Below are 16,965 nucleotides of genomic sequence, written 5' to 3'. Positions count from 1 at the left end.
TCTCACGGAAATTCAATATCAATGTCTTAACATTTTTGAGCGATGATTTTGAAAATTTTGGGGAAATCTGCACTGAATTTTTATTTTGGCGTATTCATGGGAATATGGGAAAATTTGTTTGGAAATTTTCAGGCCTATTTTATAGAAATCACGGAAATTAATTTGAATTTTTTTTAGGAATTTGAATGGGAATTTGGAGGTGAGGAGTGTTCCTTAGAATGCTGAACAATTCCCATGGACATTTTAAAGGATTTGTTTGAATGTTTAGATGTTTTGTCTTTTTCATGAATATCTGGAGAAAGATTTTATAAATTTTTACGGGTTTTCTGTGGAATTTTTCAGGTATTTACTTTCAAATTTTTTTTTTTTTTTTTTAGGAATTCCTTTTTTTTTTTTTTTACATTTTCACTGTTAAAAAAAGACCTTATGATAAAGTTTCACTGAAACATTTGGGGACTTTTCAGAGAAACTTAAGGGTACTTTTTATGGGTTACCTTTGTAAATATGTTTGAGAATTTCAAGCAAAATTTTTGGCAATTTCCTTGAATTTTGGGGGAATTTGAGTGGATTTTGGAAAGAAAAAATTTCCAAGAAATTCCTGCTCGAAGACCATCTATCCTACTTATCCCAAATAAATGGGAGAAACTTAAATGCTTCCAAAACTAAAGCTCAGGTCTCAGGAGGATATACTTAATGGCTGAGGTCGCTATGGCGCCAAAGGCTGTTATAATGTTTGTACACTGTCAGCTTCATTCATGGGAAGGATTGTTTTCAAGTCCAAAGAATGACAGCTCTAAAGAGCTGGAAAAATGTACAGAAATAATACATCACTGCTCAGCTAAGAGGAAATGTAGGAACAAAGCTGATGCCAATCTATTAGTCCCTGTATTAAGGCCCATCCTCCTCTTCCACCTTGTGGTTTGACTAACTTGTGTTTAAGCAGAAGTGGAAAAAAACACAACTATGAATGTCAGAGAGGCATCTAATGAACTTAAGTGGATTACCAGAAAAGCATTTTACTCTGATAGTTATTTAAAATATGAGAACAAGGAAAATCTGACAATAAAAGGTAGTCCTCGTGTTAATCTGACTCATAGATACACACAATTTTATTCATTTTCCACATTAAATTAAGATTTACTTCAAATGTGTTAATGTACAGAGAAAATCAACAGTGGAAAACCTACAACAAATACAAACTTAATGGTTTACAAGGACATAAAGATAAAATAAACAACAAAAAGAGTTATAATCTGCCGCCGTAATCCTACAGTTCACTGTGCCGACAGTATGCGATGCTTACAACTACAGGGTAGATTTCTACGCAGTAAAGCTTCATGCTTCTGGCGGGAATGTCTTGATGAGCTGCTGTGTGTTTCTCTCTAAAAAAGGCACACAGTCGAGGTGCTTTTCCAAACAGACGATACAAAGTGAGAGCCAACTTTCAGCCAACATGACAACTCTGTTTCCAGTCGGAATAAGAGATTCATTACACAAGAAAAGCAGATTTTTGTTCAACATAATATAACAATACGCAGGAAAATTAATACAGAACATGTCTGATAAATAACAAGACTTAAAAGAAATTTAAAGATACAAAACATTGGCAATACACAGCATGTAACAGAAAATAAAGGAGGCATTTAACAAAACATTAGCGTTATATTCTCCCACTGACATTAGAGCAGCTTTATGTGTTTATCATTCTTAATGGGATATGTTACAGAAGATTAATGCCTTTTAAAATGTTTTATCTAATTTAGAAACTGACTTTTGTTCTCCTTTTACATTTTCACCAACGACACATTTTCCTGTCTGGATGACAAAGAAAAGAACAAGAACTGGGCAAAAATGTTGATGTCTGTATGAACAGCTGAAAGCAGAAGTTCACTTGTTAATGCTTGCTTTATCCTCGCCACTCTCCCTCAGTGCACGAGCTCCAGCTGGCTGGTGGAGAAAGGCAGGACCCCGCTGACGTAGTACGCGATGCCCAGAGACAGCAGGGCGATGACCACCAACAGGAGAAGGACCCTCCAGAAGCCAAGGTCCTCCACGAACTCCTGCCAGGTGGTCCTGAAGCTGGACAGGACGCCCTCGCTGCTCTGGAGGTTTGGGTTGAGTAAGGAGTGGCTCTCCATCGCACTGAGACAGACAAAAAAAAAAAGAAAACGGTCAACTTCTTCCCTTCTTTTAAGAGTTACTGTGATTGATTAAAAATCCCATAATTCTGCTTCTGTAGATGAGCTCTGAAAATGTTTCCATACAACAATCACAGGGGCTGTTCTAGCAATTGGGAGGCCCCAGGCAAAGACTATTTTCCACCTACAATGTGACCTGTAACACATATAATACAGTTGAAAATAATCTTAAATTTTATATTTGTTTAAAGACACCTGTGTCTGGAACGTCCACTCACTGGTTAATCAGTATTCCTGGCTACCATTGCACCATGAAGACACAAGAACACTCCAAGCAACTCAGAGAAACGGTTACCGAAAAGTGTAAGTCAGAAACATTTCCAAGGCTCAAATCTACCTAGATGAGCCAGTCCTGTCAAACTGAGTGAGCGTGCAAGAAGGAGACTAGTGAGAGAGGCCACCAAAACACCTATGACCACTCTGAAGGAGTTACAAGCTGGGAGAGACTGCAGACAATAACTGGTGGCCGGGTTCTTCACCAGTCAAAGCTTTAGTGTGGCAAAGAGAAAGCCACTGTTGAAGAAAACGCAGATTAAATCTGGACTAGAGTTCACCAAAAGGCATGTGGGAGACCCCATGATCAAGTGGAAGGAAGTTCTTTGGTCTGATGACCACGAACACACCATCCCCACTGTGAGTGGTGGCAGCATCATGCTGTGGGGATGCTTCTCAGCAGCCAGCCCTTAAAGGCTTGTAAAGGACAAAGATTTAGGGCGCATTCACAAGAGAGCTGTTTGGTCAGCTTTAAACAAACTCTGGTCCTTTTTCCTGGATAGTCCGGTCCGTTTGGAGTGGTTTGAAAGCTCACACGAACTCTTGTGCGGACCAAACAAGCGGATTCTGGTCTGCTTGAAAACAGGGGGTCTCGGTCTGCCTCCAAACAAACCCTGGTGTGGCTCGTTTGAGGTGTGAAAGCAAAGCGGACCAACTTGTGAACCAAAGGCAGTAAGTGGCATAAAGTGTAATGACATGCGGATTTACAAGTGATTTAATACACTTAAAAACATGGCGGTGCCTTGCTTGGCATCTGTGTAGCCATAGCAACACGTCGTAGTCGGTGCGGATTTATTTGTATCATTTAAAGAACGACATGCTGGACAGCTCACCACCTCGCTGGCTGCTTGTAATGCCCCAATGCAAAAGCAGAAACCGCAAGATGGCATAATTCAGTGTTTTTTCATTGTTTATGTGGAATAAAAGACCGGCGGAAGGAGATGGATTTCCGATTTTGTCTTCTTCTACGCCTTCTTCTCTTCTTGGTCACCGTTTGTTTGTGACGACAGCGCCCCTAACGGGCAGAGGTTGTAGGTGTTCAGAGGGTTTGGTCCCTTTGACTAAAACCAGTGTGAACCACACCATAGGACAGTGCAACAATGTTGCAATTTCCGTTCCAAAACAGACCGAGTCCCCCGGACTATCAGGTGTGAAAACGACCTTATTTTCCAGCAAGACAATGAGGCGAAGCATACAGCGAAAGCTACACAGAAACGGTTTAAAGATAACAAGATGAATGTTCTGGAGTGACCCGTCCAAACCCAGTCCTCAATCCAACAGAGAATTTGTGGCTAGACTTGAAAAGTCTGGATTGATAGAATTTATCCTCAAATTAAGCTCACTAGTCCATCATAAATCACCATTATCAACACTTTCATCTCCTTGCTGCAGTCTTTTTAAGTGCTACGCATTCTCACCTCTCACTGTCGGCCATCTGCATGGTCTCCAGCTTGGAGTGCGCTCCTCTGTTGAAGCCTTTCACTTCCTGCTCCTCCAGTCCTTCCAGCAGACGAATGGCGTCCTTGTTGACGCCGCGTCTCTTTGCCAGTACCAGCGGGGTCGATCCATTGTGGTTACTGTAACATGAGACAACACAAACACACAGAGCTGTCAGGATTACGGAATGACAGAGGAAATATCAGGGGTTGTAACTACTTAAGAGGAAAGAACAACATTTAAAATGAAATTGAAGACACAAAAGACAGGTCCCATTTAAAAAGCTGCTGACAATAGGTGCTCATTTAAAGGCTGAGTATGTTGAAATATGTGACAATGCACTTGACGATGACAAAGCAACATAGCATTGCACCTCTTATGGCAGGCAACTAATGCAACACACTTACGGCACCACTACAAAATGCAGTCTATCAAATAGACCAGGGGTTTTCAAAGTGTGTGAGAGTGAGCCTCCTCTAAGAGAAAATTATTCATTCGGTGGACCCCCACCCACAGATTTAGATTTAAAAAGAACTTAACCATATTTTCAAACATTTATGTCTAATTTTAAATATTTTTAACATTTTTATATCTTTGATATTTTGGTTTGCAAATGTTCTTAAACATCTTTAACAGGTAATCAGTTATTTGGTTTCAGTAATGAATTTATTGCCAATACTAACTGATTATTCTGCTCTGATTATCCTTAAAGCAGTGTTACTCAACCAAAGAGCCAAACCGTTGAAAAAAATACCTTTACAAGAGCCACAATCTAAGTGGTGAAAAGTGGCAAAAACAGCCTAAAGTAGCAATAAAAATAAGTTAAAGATGGCAAAATGGTCAAGAAGCAGCAAAAAAATGGGGAAAAAAGGGAAAAAATGGGGATAAAAAGTGAAAAAAAGATGGGTGAGAAGTGACAAAAAATGAGTAACAGGTGGAAAAAAAATAAGCAGTCAAGAGTGGCAAAAATGGGCAAAAAGTAGGAAAAAAGTGGTATTTAATGACAAAAGGATGCTTAAATGGGCAAAAAATAGCAAAGGAAACAGTGAAAAAGGGCAAAAATTGGAAAGAAGTGGCAAAAATGGGCAAAAAGTAAAAAAAAAAACCCTGGTATTTAGTGACAAAAGGATGCTTAAATGGACAAAATGTGGCAAAAAAAGGTTAAAAAATTGCAAAAATTGAAAAAAGTGGCAAAAAGAAGTGGCAAAAATGGGCAAAAAGTAGGAAAAGTAGGAAAAAAGTGGTATTTAATGACAAAAGGATGCTTAAATGGGCAAAAAATGGCAAAGGAAACAGTGACAAAGGGCAAAAATTGGAAAGAAGTGGCAAAAATGGGCAAAAAGTAAAAAAAACCCCTGGTATTTAGTGACAAAAGGATGCTTAAATGGACAAAATGTGGCAAAAAAAGGTTAAAAAATTGCAAAAATTGAAAAAAGTGGCAAAAAGAAGTGGCAAAATTCGGCAAAACGTGGAAAAAAGTGGTATTTAATGACAAAAGGATGCTTCAATTGGTGAAAAATGGCAAAAATAAAAAAAATGGTGAAAAAGGGCAAAAATTGGAAAAAAGTGGCAAAAATGGGCAAAACGTAGGAAAAAAGTGGTATTTAATGACAAAAGGATGCTTAAATGAATGAAAAGTGTCAAAAAATTGTATAAAGGGGCAAAAATTTTTCCCTTTTTAACGTTTTCTGGGGAATAACATCTAAAATGAAGACATCAAAGAGCCACTAATAATCACACGTTGAATATCACTGCCTTAAAGTAACTATTCTAATCATTTTGCTCTATGCACAGCAGAAGTTAGCAAAGCAAATCACTATTTTTTTGTCTGGTTTATGGTTCCGTGCCTCTCCTGAAGTTCTGTGGCGCCCCCCAGAGGAGGCCCAGCTCACACTTTGAAAACCGCTGAAATAGACAAATAAATATTATATTAGATAGATTTTCCAGTGTAAAAACCATCTTCCTAATACATATACAAACGAAACACTCATGTACAGTGCAAAGAAAACATATGAAGGAAACCATTCCAAACACTCAGAAAATACATGAAAGATAACAACTTTACAAATGGATAAAAATAAAAAATAGTGAAATATGAGGCTGAGTATGGAAAGGCGAGATAAATGTATTTCTAGAAGCATGACTTGAAGCTTATAATTACCAGATATCAATCTTGAGTCCATTGGACACCAGGAACTGTATAGTATCCACATGACCACACAGATGCAGCGCCGTGTTTCCTTGATAATCCGTCGCTAGCAGATCGGCCCCGAACTTGTGCAACAGGCGACATATATCCACATTCCCTCTAGCAGCGGCTAGATGCAGACCAGTGCGGCCCCTGTTGTCCCGTATGTTGGGGTCACATCCGGTCTCCAGGAGCCTCTTGGCAAACGGCAGGTCTCCATCTATGCAGGCCTGCAGCAGAGGCACGTTGGTCTGCGATGAGTCGTTAATGAAGACATAGGACATGTCCGAGTGGGTATCAGAAAATTCCAGCGTACCTGCAATGAAGACAGGGCATATGTCTGTTAATACATTTAATGTAAATTATTGGCATTAAGTTTTTCTTTGTGGTTGTTAAATTGAAAAAGTGTTATCAGAACCTTTGACTTCTGTTACATATAGTTTCTTCTCCACCTAATGTCTGTCTGTGTCCACATAAAAGACCTGTTGGACCAGCTGCGTGTAACATGAAGGTGGCGGGACAAAGTCCCAGGGACCTTTGTTGCCAGACAAAGAGGAAATCCCAGCACAGCAAACACTGATCAGGTAGGTTGAACGTTGATGGCGGTGCTAAGGTGTTGTCAACTGTTTATCTGAGGCTGAGTTGGCGCCTGGAACTTTTCTTCATGATGACTCTTGCATCCTGTGATGTTGAGGGGGCTTGCTTGGCTTGGGATGGTCGTTGCAGCCTTTCTGATGTGAGGCCCCCCGGCTCTGGCAAGACTAGTATGGGTGGATACACCTATAACCGCTCCAGCATGCCAATGGACATCACACTGGTGTTTGTGAGCTGAGTGGCTGCCTTGATATCAGTGCTAAGACCTGTCAATGAGCGCATCAGGTGTTCATGGGCACCTGGCACACCTTCTCAAACCTGATCCAGCTCACAGCATACTGGGGGCCCTGTGGGTCAGACCAGGCCCCCAGGGCAACCACGTTGGGGCACATGCTCTTACGCCTGACCTGAAGCTCTTTGTTCTCATTCACTATTGTATTTTAATTAGGACTGAATAATTTGGGAAAATAATCTAGTTGTGATTTAGTTGTGTATTGCAATTGTAATGTGATTTCTTAAGTTCCTTACATTATGTTTTTTTCCCCCCAACAGACACAGTCAATAAATCAATCCATATTATAACAAACACAATGTTAGATAACACGAGAGCTGATCAATTTTTAAAAAATGATTTGACTCGTATTGCAAATTTGATAAGAATTGAAGTATTGAAGGGAGTTATAATTTTCATGTCATTCTCATATTTAATAAGAAAAACATACAGAAAAGTGGGATTTTTGTAGACTATTCTAAAAAAATTGCCTATGGGTGATTGCATGATCTGTAATGCATAACTACTCTGCTGCTGCAAAAAGTTTAAACTGGTATTTGACAGAAATTTCAAGTTAAAGAAATATTGCACCTTATGTGAAAATTGCAGCAGGCCATATTGTGATTTCAACTAATTTCTGATTAATTGCCCAGCCTTAATTTTAACCAGCCATGGTTTCAGCAGACATATTGTACAGGGAGGCACAAAATCATTGCCATCATATTGGTATTGGCAGATATAAAATCAGTGTATGTGTTGGATCAGTAGCATTGGTGCTAGCATCCTAGCTAATAGTTACCTCATTTGGCAAGCTATTACTGAGTTGGAACTGGTGTTGAAATTATTATTTCATCCTACTTTTAACCAAGTCAACCATTTTTTTACCCATTTTGCCACTTATTATGACAAGTTAAAAGATTTTTGCTGCTTTTTGAAATTTTGCAACTTTTTCAAATACTTTTGACCCATTTTGGCAACTTTATTTGAACTTTTTACTACATTTAACCGATTTTTGCTACCTTTCTGTCAGTTTTTGCCTACTTTTGCTTTCAATTGGACATGTTTTGCCAATTTTTTCATCACTTTAAACCCTTTTTTACCACCTTTTTATAACATTTGAACCCTTTACGGACACTTTAAACCCATTTTACCACCTTTTTGACACTTTCAACATGTTTTTGCCACTTTAAACCCATTTTTTGGCCCCTTATGCCATTTCTTACCCATTTTTGACTTTGTCTTGCCACTTGTTGCACAATTTGCCATGTTTTTTTCCCATCACTTTTAAACAATTTTTGCCACGTTTCAGCCACCTTTAGCCACCCCCAGTTGGCTGGGCCCCAGAAACCTCTCCCCTTTATCCCCCCTTATGGGCCACCTTGACTGATAAATTAGTCTATTTTGTAGTGATATAAATATGGATTTTGGCTTAACCTTGGGTGTGCCTTGGGTGAAAAAAGTTTGAAAACCACTGGGCTAGGGAACACACTCAAGAAGCATTGTAAACACTGAATAGTTTGAATGAAGTCCCAAACATAAAGCTACTTGACTGTCTACTTCATGGCTCCTCTCTCAGATCTGCCCAACCCAAAACTCTTTGCACAAGAGACACTTCATGTTCCTAACAAAAAAAGCAAATACTTCAATACTATATGGTGCCATGAGATACAGTCCCTATTATTACTTTAATGATAAGTGGTATCAAAAAGTGTTTAAGACATATTTCTAATCTTTCTGAAAGCTGCCAGTGAAAAACAACAACATATTTTTGCAATTCAGAAATCTTCCAGGTATTGCCCTGCCTTTATTGATAGCAAAAGCAGGAAATTGTGTAATTTTGAGATCTTAGGATTTTTACTTTAGCTGTTGTGATACCAAAAGAGCTTTGAATACCAAAAACATGTTAAGGATTCAAAACGGAGTAACTATTTCCCCCTATGATTTTACAAGACACGAATTACAAGACATGAGGCCTTCATCTTTATGCAAAAATAAGTGATAATACACACAAAAATGTATATAATTTTGCCATTCAAGACGCAAACGTTTTTACCTACTAGCACATTTATTTTTTATGAAAATACGTTTCGTTCAGTGTCAGTTTTCAGTGGAATTCTACCGTAAATTTCGATCCTCAGCCGTTGTCATGGAAATGTACGAGCCGTTGTTGCTAAACGTTTTAATTGTGAGACGGCGATGACGTCACTGCCCGCGGCCGGAGTAGTGTCCGAAATCATTTTTGTGTTTTGCAGTTGAGTCCACTATAAAGTCCACTATAGAGGATATAGGGAGTAGGGAGTAGGGAATGAGTGTGTGGTTTCGGACACAGCCAATGTTTATTGCAACCTCTGGGCCTAAAAGTAGTGCAAAATCAAGCTAGAAGATCATTAATTCCTTCACCTAGTTATAAAACAGCCTTAATAAATCACTGTTTGACCACATTAGTGTTGCATAAATAACTGTTTTAGATTGGAAAATAGGAGTTTAGCGTGTCTGTCAGCTAGATACGTTTAGCTACACCGTTACATGGACCCATTACCACTTTACAGTGAACACAAGACACTCACGTTTAACTACAACTCAATAAATGGCCTTTATGAAGAATTTTTATTCAGTTTTGCACGCATCGATTTCTTCAAATAATCAAGACTGAAAACGTTTGGAAGTGATGCTGATGCTGCTTAAGCTAACAGGCTAGCGGAGCATAGTTAGCCCTCAAGCTAGCGTTTCACAAAACCTATTAAATTTAATACATAAATTGACCGACGTAGACACATGCACATGATACATAATCACATTTTAGATGCTTGGTTGGTTGCTTGTTATACTGCTCACCTGTTTAAGGGTCCAAAATCAGAAGAAAAACAGTAACAGTCGCTTTCCTTCTGAGCTAAGGGTGCTAGCAGTGTTGTTGTTTTGATGCGTCTTCTTCGTCGGTTGGCTGTTGTAATATTTAGGAATCTGTCGCCATCTACTGACAATTCAAACGACTTCCTTTGAGTTTGTTAGTGATACTCAACCCTGCTCAACCAGAGCCAAATTGTTAAAAAATACATTTGCAGGAGCCACAATCTGAGTGGTGAAAAGTGGCAGTTTAAACTTAGTTAAAGGTTGCAAAAGTGGTCAAAAAGCAGAAAATACTGGAAAAAAAGTGGTGAAAAAGGGGGAGAATATGGCAAAAATGGGTGAGAAGTGACCAAAAAATAAGTTCAAGGTGGCAAAAAATTTGTCAAAGTTGCAAAAATTTGAAAAAAGGTGGGAAAAATGGGCAAAAATCAGTAGAAAAGGTGGGAAAATCGGCAAAAAGTGGAAAAACACTGAAGGAAAAGTGGCAAAAATGGGCAGAAAGTTGCCAAAAATGGGTGAGAAGTGTCAAAAAATGAGTTTCAGGTAGCAAAAATGGTCCAAAAGTGGCAAAAACGAGACAAAAAATAAGTAAAAAGTGACTCAAATGGGCCAAAATCAGAAAGAAAGGTGAAAAATTGAGAAATAAGTGGAATTGAACAGCAAAAGGCAGCTTAAATGGGCGAGAAGTTGCAAGAATAGTCAAAAAGGGGCAAAATAATGCAAAAAAGCAGAGTGAAAGTGTCAAAAATGGGCAGAAAGTTGCCAAAATGGTTGAGATGAGGTAAAAAAAAAAAAAGAGCTACAGGTGGCAAAAATGGGTTAAAAATGACAAGAACCATGGCAAGAAAAGAGTGAAAATCAGAAAAAATGTGGGAAAATGGGCAAAACGTATCAAAGAGTGGCAAAATGGGAAATAGGTGGCATTTAATTGCAAAATGCAGTTTAAATGGGCGAAAAGTGGCAAGAAAGGGAAAAAATTAAAAGGGGCCAAAAATTGCAAAAAGTATGATAAAAGTGGCAAAAAGAAGTGGCAAAAATGGGAATCTATCTCAAAGTAAGACATAAAAGAGCCGCAAATCATCACAAAAGAGCCACATGTGGCTCCAGAGCCACGCGTTGAGTATCACTGCTTTAACGTTTATCTGGGGGAAAAGTGTTTTCCCCCTTCCTGTTTTCTTTTATTTCATACATATCACACCCAACTGTTTCAGATCATCAAAAAAGATTGTGATAAAATGCAGTTTTTTTAAATGAAGACTTCATTCATTGTTGAATACAGAAATCCCTCGAATAGAGCCTGCCTGACAAAGTGAAGTAGGCTACACGATCCCAAAAAGCAACACTTCGTGCCACCATCTAAAGAAATTCAAGAAAGGATGAAAAACAACTTCATTGACATCTATCAGTGTGGAAAGAGTGACAAAGCCATTTCTAAGGCTCTGGGACTCCAGTGAACCACAGTGAGGGTCATTACCCACAAATGGGGAAAACTTGGGACAGTGGTGAACCTTCCCAGGAGGGACCACCCCACCAAAATGACTCCAAGAGCGCATCCATGACTAGTCCAGGTCACAAAAGAACCCAGAACAACATCTAAAGACTTGATTTCCTTGATAGATAAGATTATCAATTAAAACCTACATTTTGTATTTTCTCAGGTTATCTTTGTCTAATATTTAAATGATTGAATGATCTGAAACATTCAAGTGAGACAAATATGCCAAAAAATAAGAAAGCAATCATGCTTAGAAGCTAAACACTTTCATTATTCTCAGTTAACACCAACAATGTCAGTGTAAAGAATCTGAATTAGACACTTGCTTAGTTTAGAGACTTTATTTCAAAGTGTGTGAGCATAAAAATACATGTAACAGTATCCAACATCTTATGACATCTTTCTTTCTTTTGTTATGGATCCTCTTTGAGGAAAACTGAATTTCTTTTATGTCAAAAACTCAACTCCAGGCTCTTGTCACTGCATGAAATATGCGATAAGACCAAATGGACATTCATCCTGTTATTCTATCTGTAAAACCATCAGCAATAGAATATATTTTCCATATAAAAACATTGTCCTAAAGGCATTGTACCCAATAATATTTAATGTACACATCATTATCTTCCCATTCCCTCCCATTGCAGTAAATAAAACCAGGGGATAGTATCGTGACTTAAGTAAAATAATTACAATCTAGATTACAAAAAGACAAAGGAAGACAAAGAAAGAAGGGGAAATAAAATAAAAAACAAAATAAGTAAAATGAGACACAAAATCAGGGCTACCAGCAGAGAAACAGAGCTATGTGCTCAACAAAGTGGTCTTAGTGGTTACAAGTCACCCAGTAGCTTTCACTGCACAAGGATTATCAAAAAGGAGGTTAAAGTTCAACCAATTAACTCCATTTAAAACCAGCTATGTAAAAAGTGATCAGTTCTGATGTAGAATGAGCAAACTCTTCCTCCTTTTATATCCAGCGACAGAGAAAAGACACATAGTCAGAAAAAAAGAAAATAAAACAAATGGCAGACTTTTTCTCTAGCATACGCTGCTGGGAAATCCCGTAAGCGCTATCTATATACAGCAAAAATTAACAACCTAACAGAGAGAGTGTGCTTGGTTTAAAACTGAATGAAAGCGAGTTTTTTTATTGTGATTTTGAAAAAATAAGACACTATTTTGGTCACTACATACAAATTAAGTCAGCAGAGGTGGAACTGTGAATGGGTTTACCCTTTAATTTGACATTAATTATTACTATTTATTGATAGAACCAATCTGAGGTTACATCAGTGCAATATCTATATGAATGAGTGGCCTCAGTCAGGTTGTGTAATAATACAGTTTGATGCTGCAAAAGTTTGACTGTAATGTTTATGAGGAGATTTATTGCTCAGCCATTCTTATGCATGCATTTTATGCAGAACTTACTGTAAATATTGCCTTTCAAGTCAACTGTCAGGGTATTGTAGCACCATAATTTACAGAGATCATATGAAACATGCATGGTAATGACTGCACTGGTGATTTAACATGTACAAAGCCTAAACAAGTATAGTCATTGTTACAGTTTAAGTGGTTGTAGTAAGCTGAAAATACAAAAAAAGCAGATTTTTTGGCGGCTGTTTCACAAAAATTGTGTTTTTGAACCAGCTCTGATAGAAATCTACTTCAGATAGGCCAGCCACAAAAAGGAGACGTCATTCTCCACCATCAAGACTTTGGATTAAAATCACAGACCATAAAAAAGGTGACTTAGCCTCCTGGTCTGACAAGTGACACAAATCCAAAGTGCTTTAGATTGATTTTCTATAAGTAAAAATTAGCTGAATATGTCCCAATTTCTAGGTTATAGCCTTCTCAGTTAACAAAATGTCATAGTTTAGACTGGCAAGTAGCCACCATGGCTAACTGGTAAAGCATGTCTCTGTTTTAGTTTTCACTACAATACACTTGGAAGTCAACTGTTCATTATTCTAGGGTTTTTTTTTGTCTGGCATTTTCTTTTATATCACTGCTACTGTAAAATAAGAATGGGCTTTGTGAAATCCTTCCTGGGCTAGCACCAGCCAGAATCCATTGTAACGCACTCCAAAAAACATACTTCTAAACTTAAGCATTTTCTTTATTTACTCCCCTTTATTTATGACTTTTTAGCTAGCTGAAAGTAGCATTATATTCACTCAAAGAGGCTTTTGCTAACGCTGCTTTTGTTAACACTTATGCTAGTGTTAGCTAATTAAAAGTGTTGGATACTCAGTCTAGAAAACAACTAATGACCTTGACATTTTCTTTCTTTACTTTCAGGTTAACAAGTAGCTTTAAGCTAGTCATAACTTGCATTCAGTTTAATATCTTTCTTACAAGGACGTCAAAACAGGCCTCGCATGCAAACCCTACTGATACTAGCATTGGCTAATGACAAAGAGTTTTCTAAATGACCTCAAAAGCAGATGCTTAGTCTGAGGGTTTTCTTTCTTTCAGAGTTTAATCAATGTTTTTTATCTAGCCAAAATTAGCATTCTTTGAAATATTGTTCCTGGTATTTTGAATGGGCCTTGCTAACCCTACTGATGTGCTAGTGTGAGCTAATGAAAAAGAGTTGGTTACTCAGTCCATGAAACAAACTGTAACTTAGCATTTTCTTTCTGTACTTGCAATTTTTATGAATAGCTTTTAAGCTAGCCAAACTTAGTATTCTGTTTAAAATCATTGTTTAAAGGAATTTTGCATAGGCCTTGCTAACCCTACTCATGCTAGCGTTAGCTACTGACTAAGGGTTTTGTAACTCACTGCTAAACTTGAGCGTTTTCTTTGTTTATTGTAGTTTTATTAAGGACTTTTAGCTAGTCAAAATTAGCATTCATTTTACTACCATTATAAGGAATTCTGAAAGTTCCTTTTTTTCGTCCCTTTACCCACTGTAAACATAAAAGAATGGGCTATATAGCTTGGACATTAGCTGATTATTTTGCTTGTAATAACCCTTTCCAGCTCTAAACTCACAAAAATATGGACTCCTTTGTCTCCAGGTCTCCAAAGGAACAAATGGGCTTTTTTAGGGCTTCAATGCATAGATGGCTGGGTAAAGTCATATGAGCTACATATAGTTTATGTATTTATTCAGCCTTTCCAAATAACTTTACTTTCTGAACTGACTTATCTGAAGCAGACGTCCAGCTCTGGTGTGTAAGCGGTGCAGTGCTTTCCAAAGGGGGTGGCACTCTCCGAGGTAGCCGAGAATGATTCTCGCCAAAAACCGTAACGAGAAAACAGACACAAAATAAACATAGAACATAAACAATAGCACCATTGTCAGTGATAATCTAGAGAAGAGCGTTCACTCTGCAGCCCTTCTCTTCTTTCATTTTCTCCCTCCAGCTCTTCTTTTTGTATAATAAACAAGCCATTCATTCCTAAAGCGGATCAAAAACTGATTTCTGGTACATCAGTGAAGCAGGAGAGGGGCTCATTTTCAGTCAGTCATATGTTCTTTTTTTATGGATTTCCTTATAAATCAACGCCACCTTTCTTGTCTTGTTGAAGGTGTTTTCATCACCTCCTGATGTTTCCCTCCTCCTACTACAAAATCTTGCTGCAGACTTGGCATCGGCTGACTTTGGAGCGCTCCTGACCTCCCTTCAGGGTCTCCTGTGCTGGCGAATAGACAAACTCCAGGCCGGGGTCTACAGTGGTGAGCCAGAAGCTGTACTTGTTGGCGAAGTAGTGGCAGGTTCCTTTGGCTCCGTTGCACTCGATGAATGGTGTGGCACGGAAATCCTCAAGGCAGGAGCCTGGGGACACCAGGGACTGACCACCGCCTTCTGCACCAGCTGCTGTGTGCTGCAGAAGAGATTTGATAGACATGAACTGTTGGCTCTGCTGGAAAGCAATCATGTAAGTCTTCTAGCTCAACACGTTTAACTTTTAAGACGAGTACATATAAGGGTATCACAAACTGGGTGCTTCTTAATTTAGAGTACCATGAGGAAAGAGTATCCAATCCAGAGACTTCTCCAGCCGGGGGGACAGTTGGGGATGGTCAAGTCCTGACTGTGGACCGCCACAGCCTGAGATGGAGCCTCACATACAGAACACCTGCAAGGAAAGCTTTTTAATGCACCTGTACTCAAGAACAGTATGGTTATTCATAAGAGAACCCGCCAAGTATGGCTTACGATACTTGACCCCATACCTATTAGTACACCAAGACAAAGCTGAAGACAGTACCTGCTGATGTAAGGGCGTATCTGCTCCTCAGCCACAGGCATCATGGGAATTGGAGCAGTTGTGGAGAGCCAATAGGATTTGTCATTGCGACTGGCATAGTAGCAGACCTCATTGGGGGAGCAGTAGAGGAAGGGGATGGTACTGAACCTGGGGAGGCATGATCCTGGCTGACCTGGAGAGACAAAACAAGAGAGGAAGCTCATACCTTTGTTTTGGCAGCTTCAAGGTTATAATTGCTTGACTTGTGTTTTTGTCTTTCCCTACCCAGATCCTGGTTGTGGGCCTTCTCCTGCCCCTCCACATAGAGCAGACTGTACCCATCCCAAAGCTTAGCCATGCCCTGAGGACACATGGGCACCCGGGAGTCCTGACTGTGCTTCACCAGAGTGTAGCCGATGCTGAAACTGCGGCCAACGCTGCCAGGGGAACCGGGAAGACCAGCTTTACCTGGAAGACCTGAACAAGAAGGAACAACAGAAATTGTTGGTTTTAAAGATTGAAAGTTGCGGTTTCGTTATCTTGCTAACATGTTGATGGTGCAGGATGTAGAATGGGAAGATTTAAACACATGGACTTCTGACCTTGTTCTCCAGTGGGTCCAGGGAAACCTGGAGGTCCAGGGTCACCGACAAATCCTGGCAGACCAGGAGATCCAGTCCTGCCAAGTTTGCCAACAGAGCCTGGACGGCCTTTGGGTCCTACAAAATAAGTGGAAGACAAATGGCTTAATACACTATATACTACGGGAAATGTGTTAATCCTCTTACAGTTAAAAGTCAAAAACAGGTCAACCTAGCTTAGTTTAGCTTAGCATAAAAAAAAAAACAAATAAACATCTAACTTGGAATGCAACTTGGCTAGTCGTATGTAAATATCGGGGCTCTTACAGTCCAAACAAAACCTTCCACTAAATCAAGACTGAGCCAGATTGTTTACATCCTCAAAGACTTGTGAACAAGTTTGAATGTTTCTCCCTTTACCTGAGCGTCCAGGTAGTCCTGGCTGACCGGAATCTCCAGAGCCACCAGGGAGTCCATTTTCACCGGGGAAGCCCACTTCTCCGAAGGGCCGGAATTCTGGCGGTGGCACATTCAGCGTGATTCCTGGAATGCCTTTGCGACCGGGACGCCCTAAAAGCGAAAGCAAGGAAGAAGAAAAGATGGAGGTAGGGAGAAAAGAAACACAGCATGAACATTTAAGAGGAAAAAATGAGCTGTATCTTGAAGTTAATTCATGGATTAATAATTAAATACCTCTTAGTCCCTTTGCTCCTTTGTTTCCATAGTATCCAGAGTCACCAGAAAAGCCTTTGAGACCAGGGCCTCCGCTGAAGCCGGTTTCACCTCGTTCTCCTGAAGTGCGATATAAAAATCTTTCACTATTTGATCATTTATTGTTAAAACAGTAATTCTGGGTGCCTATAAGATCC

General features: G+C 39.2%; 2 protein-coding genes across 4 annotated transcripts in view; both read right to left on the bottom strand.

Annotated features, from left to right (window-relative positions):
• Positions 1 to 1,081: 1,081 nt before the first annotated feature.
• Positions 1,082 to 9,919, bottom strand: ankrd46b (ankyrin repeat domain 46b). The gene is made up of 4 exons (XM_041778814.1): positions 9,797 to 9,919; positions 6,070 to 6,412; positions 3,890 to 4,048; positions 1,082 to 2,142 (listed from the first exon to the last, which is right to left on the bottom strand). The coding sequence occupies exons 2-4, from the start codon at positions 6,378 to 6,380 to the stop codon at positions 1,926 to 1,928; spliced, it is 687 nt and encodes a 228-aa protein (XP_041634748.1). The 5' UTR covers positions 6,381 to 6,412; positions 9,797 to 9,919; the 3' UTR covers positions 1,082 to 1,925.
• Positions 9,920 to 11,647: 1,728 nt separating this feature from the next.
• The window catches only part of col4a6 (collagen, type IV, alpha 6), a 184,942-nt gene continuing 179,624 nt past the window's right edge, over positions 11,648 to 16,965 (bottom strand). For all 3 annotated transcript variants that reach the window (XM_041779395.1, XM_041779397.1, XM_041779398.1), the window contains 7 exons: positions 16,790 to 16,888; positions 16,517 to 16,666; positions 16,118 to 16,234; positions 15,801 to 15,992; positions 15,537 to 15,708; positions 15,290 to 15,404; positions 11,648 to 15,149 (listed from right to left, as the gene is read on the bottom strand). In XM_041779395.1, coding sequence (XP_041635329.1) covers positions 14,889 to 15,149; positions 15,290 to 15,404; positions 15,537 to 15,708; positions 15,801 to 15,992; positions 16,118 to 16,234; positions 16,517 to 16,666; positions 16,790 to 16,888 — 1,106 coding nt within the window. In that variant the 3' untranslated portion in view covers positions 11,648 to 14,888. The remainder of the gene's footprint in view (positions 15,150 to 15,289; positions 15,405 to 15,536; positions 15,709 to 15,800; positions 15,993 to 16,117; positions 16,235 to 16,516; positions 16,667 to 16,789; positions 16,889 to 16,965) is intronic.

Source organism: Cheilinus undulatus, linkage group 22 (assembly GCF_018320785.1).
Source record: "Cheilinus undulatus linkage group 22, ASM1832078v1, whole genome shotgun sequence".
Classification (NCBI taxonomy): domain Eukaryota; kingdom Metazoa; phylum Chordata; class Actinopteri; order Labriformes; family Labridae; genus Cheilinus; species Cheilinus undulatus.
Note: the sequence above shows the minus strand (reverse complement) of the source record. Positions and strands in the feature narration are given on the sequence as shown.

What these genes read in the sequence shown, in the direction of transcription:
- ankrd46b (XM_041778814.1), bottom strand. Translation starts at nt 6,380, where the DNA reads ATGTCCTATGTCTTCATTAACGACTCATCGCAGACCAACGTGCCTCTG. An exon ending in GGACTCAAGATTGATATCTG is followed by an intron (nt 4,049 to 6,069) that starts GTAATTATAAGC and finishes CTCATGTTACAG; the next exon opens with TAACCACAATGGATCGACCC. An exon ending in CAGATGGCCGACAGTGAGAG is followed by an intron (nt 2,143 to 3,889) that starts GTGAGAATGCGT and finishes TGTCTGTCTCAG; the next exon opens with TGCGATGGAGAGCCACTCCT.